The sequence below is a fragment of the Mauremys reevesii genome, unplaced genomic scaffold, assembly GCF_016161935.1.
Source record: "Mauremys reevesii isolate NIE-2019 unplaced genomic scaffold, ASM1616193v1 Contig74, whole genome shotgun sequence".
NCBI lineage: Eukaryota > Metazoa > Chordata > Testudines > Geoemydidae > Mauremys > Mauremys reevesii.
This window is the reverse complement of record NW_024100889.1, coordinates 117,565-129,088: the sequence shown is the minus strand read 5'-3', so window position 1 is coordinate 129,088 and position 11,524 is coordinate 117,565. Positions and strand designations below refer to the sequence as shown.

The window sequence follows — 11,524 nt, the reverse complement described above, 5'->3', positions numbered from 1 at the left end:
AACACATTCCCCAAAGACAACAGGAACATATTGACCCTGCCTAAAGATATGGTCAGGATGACAATATGATGGATAGAAATGTACAAGGTGGTGGGTTGTGATATCAGAGGATGTCAACTATCAGAGGAGCAATATGTAACTTGTTTGAATCTGTGTATAAAAATGTATCTTGGGGGCAGTGTCTTTATCTAGCCTAGGGAGGAACGGAAAGTCCCGCCGTTTGCTGAGCTGGTCCATTGTTATGGGTATACATGTATTAGTGCAGGATACTAGTACTGTGCTTCATCAAAATAAGCCTGGCTGGGTGCCTTCATGCCTTAATGGATCTTGTGGTCATTGGGCGGTTCGCTCGAGGTCTGCCATGTCAGTTGTCTGTGCCAGGCTGGGGTGGCACACAGAGGGAACACACACAGGCAGCCGAACATCTGACCACACCCATGATAGTGGAGAGACGGTGAGTGAGGTAATAGCTTCTGTAGGACTGACGTCTGTTGGCAAGAGACAAGCTTTCGAGCTACACAGAGCTCTTCCTCAGGACCTCTCTCACCCACAGAAGTTGTTCCAACAGCAGTGGTTAGGTCATCGCCAGTGCTAGGACTGACAGGAAAACACTGGCTTGTTTACTGGATCAAAACTGATCATTTGCTTTTTCTTTGGTTTCTTTTCCACTCCCTCCACTCACTTGCCTCGGTGAACAGATATTGACAATGTGAATCTAGATGACTACAATATTCATGTCATTGCCAGTGTGTTCAAACAGTGGCTGAGAGATTTGCCCAATCCCCTCATGACCTTCGAACTCTACGAGGAATTTCTGCAAGCTATGGGTAAGGAAGGTCCATACAAATCCTATACAATCACACACAAAACCCAAGACAGGGAAGGTACAATTAGCTGCAGGTACCAAACCCAGTTTCTGCTTGCCCAGAACAAGCAGTCTTTTTTTACTTTGGTTTTATCATCACCATTGTCATGACAAGCAGCAAGCAAGTAGATTGTGTGCTTGTACGATTGTACAAGCGCCAATTGTATGGAGTGTTTGAATCCAAAAAGTCATTTTGGTGATCTGTCATCTTTTATGACATAACTGACAAGACAGTGCTGGAGCCTCTCCCATCTGCCTCCCTCTTAGAGCCTTTTCCCACTGCCGGGGTCTTTCCTGCAACAGGGAAAGACTCCATCGGGGGTGATGACACTGCTAAAAATAGGCAGTGTAGGTGGGAGCCACGTAGGTGATGCTTAATTTGTGCCAAGGCTTGCCAGGGCTGAGCTCCGGCACATCTGCTCCAGCAGCTCTCTGCTGTTGAAGTCTTTCCTTGCAGCCTCCTTCTGCCAGAGCCTTTCACTGACGTGTAGGTAGGCACTGCAATGTGGACACAGCCTGCTTTTCACTGTGCCATGTAGCCACAGACAGCACTGTGACACAAACTAATCCCTTACACTGTTATAGTAGTCAAAGCCTTTGCCGTTCAGAGCCCTGGTACCACTGGGCTTGCTGTGTGAAAGTTTAAAAAAAAAAAAAAAAAAAAAAAGCTTGAGCCCCGGCACCTCTTTCGTTACAAATTAAGCAGTGTGTGTAGGGTATATCCCCACAGCCTTCATGCATGTCTTTACTCACCTAAGCAGTGCCTCGCCATCTACATTGCTATTTCTGCCCGTGCTAGAGTGGTATGTAGCATATGATTTTGATGGTGAGCAGAGCAGAGTGTGCAGCATAGACGTGCCCCAGGAGACATAGTTATTATTCAGCTCCCAACTCTTTTGGAATCTGTTTAAAAGAAATCAGTGTCTTATGCTCATGTTTTTTGCATAGGATACTGCTACCCGAGGGACCTGCAAAGGGGGCCTGCTTGTATAGGCAGGGAGAGGAGGGAGTTGTCATCCCTGTCTCTGTGCACTAGCCTCCTGCACAGCTCCCCTGTACTGGGCCATTCACACCACCTTCACAAGGAAAGATGGCAGAAGACACCATGGGGAAGTTGCCTGTAATATGTGTAACTGTGTGTGCTCTCTCCAGGCCTGCAGGAGAGGAAGGAGACCATCCGAGGCGTGTACTCTGTCATTGATCAGCTCTCTCGCACCCACCTCAGTACCCTGGAACGCCTCATCTTTCACCTTGTGAGGTAATGGCAGACCACAGCGTGGGATCGTCATACTGCAGCCACTCTTTCTCTTCTCCTTCCTCACTAGGGGCCTGATTCTGATACACTTACTCCCCATGAGTACCACCGTACTCCATGAGTAGTTCCACTGGAACAAGGTACTGTTCTCCGTGAGTAAGAGTACCTGAACACGGGCCTATGTGATCCAAGTACTTTTGTCGGGAAAAAGGGGAGTGAAACTTCGCAAGGGAGTGCTTTAAATTCTGAAATGGCTTTAACGCTCTGGACCCAAGGGCTCTTTTTCCAGACAATGCTCTCATTGACAGCTAATGCCAATAATGTTCTTCTTTTTATATATAAGTTCCCTTTCGTAATAGCAACAAATGTTTCAGACTTGCTGAGAAGACAACCACTGTAGGTCTCAGCTGGTTACAAACACATGGTTCCATGCCATAGACAGGGGTGAGCTGCAGCCAGTTGGCACCGGATCACGCGAACCGGTTGTTAAATTTAGAAGCCCTTTTAGAACCGGTCGTTCCCAGTGGGACAAACTGGTTCTAAAAGGGCATTTAAATTTAACAAGCGCTCCCTGCTGCCCGCCCGGCTCACCTCAGCTCTGCCTCCACCTCCTGCCATGAATGCTCCTTCTTGCTTCTCCTCCCACCCTGCTTCCCGTGAATCAGCTGTTAGCGCGGGAAGCCTGGGAGGGCTGAGAAGCAAGCAGGCTTCCCCGGTCCAGGAAGACGACGCTGAGGTAGGAAACCAGGAGGGGCCGTGTGCCCCCGCCGGTCGTGGGGGGTGCCCTGGGTGGAAACACACAGCTCCCACCCATAGATATCAGAGCTGTCTGCTCAGAGCAGCTGAGTTTTTGAAGTGTGCAATCGACCCCATAAGCGGTTTTTTGCCTTCCAGTGTTCTGCTAAGATTTGGATTAATAACACTTGAGATCATCCAGAGCCTCCTCCCCTGGGTGAATTCCCCAATGGAAAACTTCCGAGTCACCGGCACAGCTTTCCTTGCCCAGGTAAGACACAGGGCTCCGAAGAGCAGTTTCACCATTAGACCACTGTCTGTTTGCCTTTCTTTTAAGGAGTTGTACAGTTCAGTTCATAGGAGTAACTGTCATTTTAGATAGTAGACTGGGTCCCCCTTTATATGGAAACCTGACAAGGAGCTTCATTCTACCTTTCGGAGTCATTCTCTCGCTGATATTTGTATTGCTGCCATTGCCTATACTAGCTACACAACCACAGGTGCTGGCTGAGAGAGATACAGACAGAGTTTGAAGTACTGGACCTCTTCTGCCAAATCCCAGTGCTGATACTAACCAACAGCTCCTGGTTTTGGTTTCACTCAGCAGATCTTCGGAATGAACCTAGTGTCCTAATACTATAAAACAAGCAACATACAAATACATTCACATCTGTCTTAGGTTCTCATGACTATTGTATCTGAGTACCTCAAAACTCATTTATGTATGTATGTGTCCCCACAACACTCCTGGGAGGTAGGGAAGCACTCTTATTCCTATTTTACAGGCAGGGAGCTGATGCATAGAAGGGCTAAGTGATTTGTCCAAGGTCACCCAGGAAGTCTTTGAGGGAGCAGGAAATTGAACCTGGGTCTCCTAAGTCCTAGGCAAGTGTGTTAACTTCTGGACCATCCTCCCTTTCTACAGCCCTCCTCTAACATCTGCATCATATTTCACACTTACACTAAGTAACTATCTTAGGGGCTCATCTGGTTCTAAGGAAAACAATCAATCTGTGCCTGGGATGGGCTGTTCCTGGGCTTTGAGGCTCCTTACAAGAGGCCCCATGGTCCTACTGCCCCCTGCCCCAGGAAAAGAGCCACAAATCTGGGTCTGTCTAGAGAGGCCTCATGAAAGCAGCCTATCAGAGCCCATCAAGCTCAGCTAAAAGGAGCTGCAGGGCCTTAGCAGGTCAGTTCCTGCCAGGAACTGGAGGGGCAAGATAGGGTGCTGCTCTCTGGCAACAGAAATTCCAGGGATTGCCAGAGTTTGATTCTGGCAGCATTTGCTTAAGTTGGGTTTGCAGGAAGAGAGTCCTTAAGAACTTGAACCTTGAGGTGAGGGTGAAGCTAAAAGTGGCCGGTAGGAAAAAGCAACAATGAACTGAAATCAAGCAGTGCCTAGCTACTGTTTACAGGGTCCGTGGTTTGGAGCTCAGAGTTGTGGGCAGGCCCTGGTTCCCCTACCACTTACAGTGGCATAAGCCCCAGGAAGGGGACAATGCTTACGGAGAACTTGAACAAAGGGCAGAATTTCAAGGACCCAGAGTTGGGGTTGGAGACCCTAGTGAGGGCAATGGGACTGTTCTTGACTAGCCCAGAAGGGGTTCATTTGGACTTTGGGACTTAGCCAGAGGCCTGAGCCACAGAAGACTCACTGAGGTCAGCTGGCAGGGTGCACCAGGGGTGAGAAAAGGACTGTGGTACCAGACCCAGCCACTAAGAGGCTCTCAAGAGGTGAGTCGATCCCTATTATAGTGCCCAAAAGGAAAGCAGCATGTGTTTAAGACATTTCTCATTTGTGTGGAATGATAAAGTTACAGTGTGTTATGTGCCACGTATCAGAGGGGTAGCCATATTAGTCTGTATCCACAAGACTGTGGCTATAGGAGGACTCCTTGTTGTTTTTAGTGTATTCCATGTCGGCTCAAATTCTATTCCCAATCTTAAGGATCATATTGGGGCTAATGGACATGTTGATTTTATTTCAGCTAATGAGTGATCCCATGCTCAGGGAGAAAAAGTTACTTAAGAGTGTCTTGCACATCTTGGAAGAAAGGTCACAGGATAGGAACAGCATTGTCCGTCAGATGGCTGTAAGAGGCCTGGGAAATATAGTCGATGGGGCGCCTGTGAAGGTATGAGAGATTACTGAATAGGATGCAACATAAATAGAGAAACCAAGGGAAATAATTGTTCAAAGTTTACAGAGGCTGCACACAATGCACTAGGCCAAATTCTGCTCTCTCCCATACCCTAGTAACCTTTTTGCAGTCAATACAGAGCAAGCTGGATCCTTTGGTAAACTGGGCATAAGTAAACAATGTGCACTTTAATGTAACCATATGTAAATGTATACATCTAGGAACAAAAAATGCAGGCCATACTTACAGGATGGGAGACTCTATCCCAGGAAACAATGATGCTGAGAAAAAACTTGAGCCATGGCAGATAATCAATTGAACATAAGCTCCCAATGTGAAGTTGTGGCCAAAAGGACTGAAATGATCCCTGGAGGCATAAACAGAGGAATCTTGAGGAAGAGTAAAGAAGTTATTTTCCCTCTGAATACGGCACTCATGTGAGCGCTGCTGGAATGCTGTGTCCAGATCAGGTGTCCACAATTCAAGAAGGATGCTGATAAATTAGAGAGGATTCAGAGAAGAGTCACAAGAACTATCAAAGGATTGGAAAATATACCTTTAGTGACAGACTCAAGAAGCTCAATCTATTTATCTTTACAAAGAGAAGGTTAAGGAGTGACTAGAGGACAGTCTATAACTACTCACATGGGGAACAAATTTTGATAATGGATTCTTCACATTAGCAAACAATGGTATAACAAGATTCAATGGAGAAAAAGGAAGCTAGATTAATTCAGACTGGTAATACGGCATACATTTTTAATAGTAATTTTAATTAACCATTGGAACAATTTACCAAAAGTTGTGGTGGATTTTCGGTCACTAGCAATTTTAAAATCAAGATTGGATGTTTTTCTAGAAGATATACTCGAGTTCAGAGACTATTTCGGAGAAGTTCTATGTTATGCAGGAGGTCAGACCGGATAATCACAATGATCCCTTTTGGCCTTGGAATCTAAGTAACTAGAAATCTAATAATAGGATTACGCAGGTGTATTATGGCACCGAGTTTGGCTCATTGTAGCTAGCACCTGGTCTGAAATATAGCTCTAGGTCTCTGGAGGGAGAGAGGGTTGATGAAATTCCCACAGCTTCATAACTGCTAAAGAAAACTTCTTAGAAGTGTGATCAGTGATAAGTATTCTTTAATGTCGTATGTTTGTACAGGTGAAAAAGTACAAGAAGTTTCTTCTGGACATACTGATGAGGGCCTTACATGACACTTTCAGTGCTGAAGTGATTGGTGAGAGCATGAAAGCACTGGCCAATGTCCTGAAGGAGCTGAAAGAGAAGGACATCGGTTCTTCCTTCAAAGACCTCACCCAACAGATCCGGACCTACTTTGACGATGTATGTGAACAGAACTCTCCAACCCCAGTTCAACCGATCTTGATTAGACTCGATTTACGATGTGTGATGTGGACTCCCTGGGCATTGCTCATGTCAGAGTGCAGAGATTTTAGGCCCCAGGGAAGGGAGGTGTTTTACGGAGGAGGAGAACATTAGGAGGATGGGGATGACATCCCTGCTCCCACAGTCTCACCCTTCTGTTCTTCTTGATTGCCACTGAGAACCTCAAAGAAAGTCTGAATACTAGATTAGGTAGCTAGATAACCATGAAAAGGGGGTTACAGAGTGCAATAGAGAGCGTTGGGCCTGCTCTCTACTGTTTTTATGTGAGAGGGTTGGAATGATAATTCTCTTTTGCAGAGAATTTTGAAATTTCAAATTTTGGTTTTGTTCCTATTTGTGGGAACCCCTCTCTCCAAACTTCAGAACTCCTTGTGAAACAGAATTACTATTCTCAACCTAGCTCTGTTGGAAGCCTTGGCCCGGGGCAGTCTGCTCTCAGACTATCCTGGTGCTGGGAACCCAGGAAACTCTGGGAGCTAGAGGTACCAGGGAGTTGCAAATTTGAGAGCTAGGACTCCCAGGGTCATAGAATTGGAAGGGACCTCAGGAGGTCATCTAGTCCAACCCTCTGCTCAAAGCAGGACTAATCCCCAGCTTTTTATCCCAGTTCCCAAAATGGCCCCCCAGGGACTGAACTCACAACCCTGGGTTTAGCAGGCTAATACTCAAACCACTGAGCTATCCTTCCCCCCAAAGCTGGGAGCCTGGAAGCCTATGATCCCAGTCAGCCTGCTAGACTGGCTGCCAAGGAGCTGGATGGGTGTACTGGCAAGACACCAGGCAGGTTTCTAAGGACCCTGCCTGGCTTCTGGAGGAATTTCATCAAAATTGAACTGTCTCTAAAATATTTTCATGAATCAGAAAATTCAAACAAAAAGTTGGTTAATTAAAGTTTATCTGACTAGCTGTAGTTGCAATCACTCTACTTTAGTGTAGAAGAGACGTCTGTGTGAGGTGCGTGATGGGATTGTCCCTTACTTACCAAGTTGTGGGGCTTTCTTGGCTGTAGGAGAACGATGCTCTTCGCTCAGTGGCCTTTGTCCTATTTGGCATCCTGGCTCAGTTGACAAAGAAAAAACGGAAGGCCTATTTCGCCGAGCAGGTTCGAAAGAGCTGGGTCACACTTCTGCTGCACCTGCAAGACCCAAGCCCCAAGGTTTCAATGGTAAGACCAACAGTGACTTATTTACTAAGCCAAAGGAATCTTCCTCCCAATGTCAGGGGAGCTCTGCTATTCCTGCCTGCTGTGGAGACCCAAATTCTCCCCTCAGTTCATTGCCCTCCTGCTGAGTCAGTTCCAGCCAGGTTGGTCCATGGCTGCCTCATCAGAATCCAGGATAGGTCATGGGTCTGACCCCTACAGGGCTCTGTTCCTGTCTGACTCTTCACCCCAAGCCCCTGCCTCCCCAGAACAGAGGAGAGACCACAGCTGTGCCTGGTGAAGCAGCTTTCATCGGTATATCTGTTCCCAAAAGACATTGATGCTACCTCCAGGTTTCAGTGGAAGCTCTCCCCTCTATTAGTCATTCCTGCATGTTTCTGCCAGTCGCATCCAGATGAATCCCTTTTTGTCCTGGAATAGATGAGCAGTCACGCAGATGAGTTCCCTTTGATTGAACAGAGCACTCGGTAGGGAACAATTCAATGGTGTGATGTTCTTTTTCAGGAATGCAGAGCTACGTTTCACCTCTGTTTCCCGTTTTTGGGACTGAAGAGACTCCAACATGCGATCAATAGGCACCTTGGTGGCAGAGCCGAGCTGAAGCCTGAAGAGCTCCAGGTGGACATTTGCAGACACCTTGTGAGTGAGCTGTTGAACTGTAGGAGATTATTGACTGGAGGGTGATGGGAAATGTAAATCTGCCCCAGATTCCCATTTTTTCCACTTCTACCCAGCCACCTGTTCATTCTCTTATTTACCTGTGGTTCATAAAAGCATGTGCTGGCAGTCAAAGGGCACTTCTAGCCAGAGAGAGCTCATGTGTCCCTGATTTCCTCTAGGCCAAAGAAAATGCAGAGCTGCTGGAGAACTTGTACAGCACCACCATCGCGTACTTCAGTAGCAGCTGGGACGGGATCCGGGCAGTTGCCGCCAACTTAGCTGGTGAGAGGTGATGCCCAGTGTCCCTTTTGATATTCACATTGAGGGAGACAGAAAAAATTCCCACTGTGCAGTACTGAGCTGCCATTAATCTCTCTGTGCCTCAGCTTCCCAGCAGGGGCGGCTCTAGAGCCCAGCGGGGCAAGCACCCGCCTGGGGCGGCCATTTCCCAGGGGGGCGGCAGGCTGGGCCGGTGGACCAGCCGCAGTCATGCCTGCGGGAGGTCCACCGGAGCCCCGGGACGACCGGACCTGCCGCAGGCATGACTGCGGACGGTTCGCTGGTCCCGCGGCTCGGCTGAACCTCCCGCAGGCATGACTGCGGCAGCTCAACCGGAGCCGCCGGACCAGCGAACCGTCCGCGGCTGCGGGAGGTCCAGCTGAGCCGCGCGACCAGCGGAACCTCCGCAGTCATGCCCGCGGCAGGTCCGCTGCTCCCGCGGCTCGGGGGCGCCTCCCGGGCATGATTGCTTGGGGTGGCCAAATTTGTAGAGCCGCCCCTGCTTCCCAGACATAGATGGAGATGTTAATGTCCCTACCTCTCTAGGATGGTGGTCGGAGGAATTCATTAGTTGCTATAAAGTGCTTCGGGATTGTTGCAGGGGAAGCACGGTGCAGTCATTTCGCAGTAGCGGCTGGGACACTGTCACGTAGGGCATGGTTACACTTTGAGCTGGGGATATAATTCCCAGCTTAATGAGACACACCCGCACTAGCCCTGTGTGCTAAAAATAGAGAGTAGCTGTGACGGCAGGAGCAGCAGGAGGTTTAACCACCCCAAGTATGATCCCATCCAAACCCCAAAGTCTGTTCTCACAGTGGCTGCTCCTCCTACGGCTTGTGCTGCCTTAGCTACATTCTAATGCTAGCGCTGTCAGAGCTAGTGTGGGCCCGTCCCATTGAACTGGGAGTGATACCCCTAGCTCAAAGTGCAGACCTACCCAGTGCTGTTCAGTGCTCCTCACTGCGACTTCATCACTGGGAGGCATGCAGCCCACCTCCCCATAGCGCCTGCTGTTTCACCTTCCTGGCCACAGCACCTTGTCAAGGAAGCATTAGGTTCCTCCTCTTTGACCCAGTGCCCTCTTCTCCCTAGCACACCCATGTGAGACAGGCAGGCATTGGGGCTCACCTATCAGTCACCTTGTGAGATCCCTGCTTAGAACTCGCTTATTCCTGGCCCCAGTCCTTTGCTCAGACCACTAGACGAAGACGCTATCTTAGTACGTCTCCAGTAACTGAGTGCAGTGGCAAGAGGAGCACAGACTGTTTCAAGCAAATGGGTTTTATGTAAACATTCTTTTTAAAAAATGTCTCTCTCATTCTCTTTGGTGTGGACTCTAAACTGCTCTAGCATCCTCTTGCCCACAGCTCACCCTTAGGCCCACAGTAGGAGACACCAAAGACCTGTCTAAGGGCTGCTAATATCACTTTGCCCTCAACAAGGGAAGGTTTTATTGTTGTTGTTGTTGTTGTTTATTTGACATTTTGTATTTAGGCATCATCCTGGAACACACAGACACTCAGCGTATGAAATGGCTGGACCTGGCACATCTGCTGAAGTGTAAGTGATAAATACAGCTGAAGTCCTGCTCATTAATGAGTTATAAAGGAATTTAGCTGACAAGTAGCAGTAACCGATACCACTTGTGCAAAGTGCATCAGCCACACATCGAAGGACAAATTCACTCTTGCCCAGTAGAAAGTCAGCCTTAATTTCCCCTGAAGGAGGAAGCTGCAGAAGGTGTGATATGAGTCAGTGCATCTCCTGGTTGTCCTGGCAATGCCCCCTCCCCAGCCAGTGCTATCCACACTTTGGGCTTTATTGGCTCTCTGTGGACTCCCCAAGTGAGAAGTAGCCACTTTCTGCTACCCCAAATTTTCCACCAGCAATTTTCCTTCCAGTAGGTGCCCTGTATCATGTGCAAACCAGCTTGGACCTGGCCTGTGTTAAATTCCAGGTTTAGTTGAGCTCAGGCAGTGGCTCCTGAATAGAGCTGGAAAATAACTGAAAAGTGGAAGCTATTGAAACAATGGACCTTCTTCCATTTGCAGCGGAGTGGATGACTTTCTGGTAGAGTCAGGGTCTCCCCACAGTTGGGAGCATGGAAGGGACCCAATGGGGGACCCTAAAGCTTTGTTTGTATTGGAGAGCTGCTGTAGTGTGGTATTCAGAAGTAATAAGTCTCCAGCTATTTCAGGCACAGGTGACCATATGAAAAGTGAGGCCTATTCATCTCTCATGTATTTTCCACCCTCAATAAAAGGACTGAGCCCAGTTTCACATTTTTCCATGTGATCATTCCGCTCAGGTACTTCAAGGTTCTGTGATCACGCTTAGCTGTGATTTGACAGTCTGTTCACTAACGTGATGTCCTCCTGTAATTTCAGCTCTCCAGGTCCTAGAGAAAGACCCAAGTCCCACTGTCCAGCTGGTGGCAACTGAGCTCATAAGTGACATCTGTCCTGGCCGAGCGCTTGGCGAATGAAGCAGAACAGAGACCAACAGAACAAGGCGCTCCAGTGGTATAAGGGCCCTATCATCAATCAAATGTTAACCTCACCCCTTGACCCCGGCAGCAAGATGTGTCATGTGACCCCTCTAAGAACTCCTCCCACTTTCCTCTACCAATCAGGATGGGTTTCGCCCCAATAGGAATGCCCCGAGAGAAGACTTGACCAATCAGGGGGAGTTCCGGGGCAGGTGACCTGTACTTTGTGTGACCCCCTTTAAGAACTCCTCCCACCGCCATCTACCGATCAGGATGGGTTTCAGCCACTGGGGATCACTCTAAGAGGAGATTTGACCAACTGGGGGGAATTCTGGGGTGGAGTGACCCATCCGGAAGTGCTTCATGTGACCCCTCTAGGAACTCCTCTCACCACCCTTTACCAGTTGCGATGGGTTTCAGCTGCAGAGGACTGCCCCAAGAGGAGAGTTGACCAAAACAGGGTAGGTTCTCGGAAGGGGTGATCCTCCCAGAAGAGGGTCATGTGACCCCTCTAAGAACTCCT

General features: G+C 48.4%; 1 protein-coding gene across 1 annotated transcript; it reads left to right on the top strand.

Annotated features, from left to right (window-relative positions):
- The first annotated feature begins 2,088 nt into the window (after nt 1-2,088).
- On the top strand, nt 2,089-11,313 carry LOC120394705 (maestro heat-like repeat-containing protein family member 2B). The gene is made up of 9 exons (XM_039518903.1): nt 2,089-2,123; nt 3,015-3,126; nt 4,844-4,990; nt 6,164-6,346; nt 7,419-7,574; nt 8,076-8,210; nt 8,411-8,513; nt 10,008-10,073; nt 10,901-11,313. The coding sequence occupies exons 2-9, from the start codon at nt 3,085-3,087 to the stop codon at nt 10,996-10,998; spliced, it is 930 nt and encodes a 309-aa protein (XP_039374837.1). The 5' UTR covers nt 2,089-2,123; nt 3,015-3,084; the 3' UTR covers nt 10,999-11,313.
- The last annotated feature ends 211 nt before the right edge of the window (nt 11,314-11,524 follow it).

Excerpts from the sequence above, each read along its gene's own strand:
- LOC120394705 (XM_039518903.1), top strand. The coding sequence starts at position 3,085 with ATGGAAAACTTCCGAGTCACCGGCACAGCTTTCCTTGCCCAG. Across the intron at positions 6,347-7,418 it reads TCCGGACCTACTTTGACGAT|GAGAACGATGCTCTTCGCTC; the intron begins GTATGTGAACAG and ends TCTTGGCTGTAG. Across the intron at positions 8,211-8,410 it reads TGGACATTTGCAGACACCTT|GCCAAAGAAAATGCAGAGCT; the intron begins GTGAGTGAGCTG and ends GATTTCCTCTAG.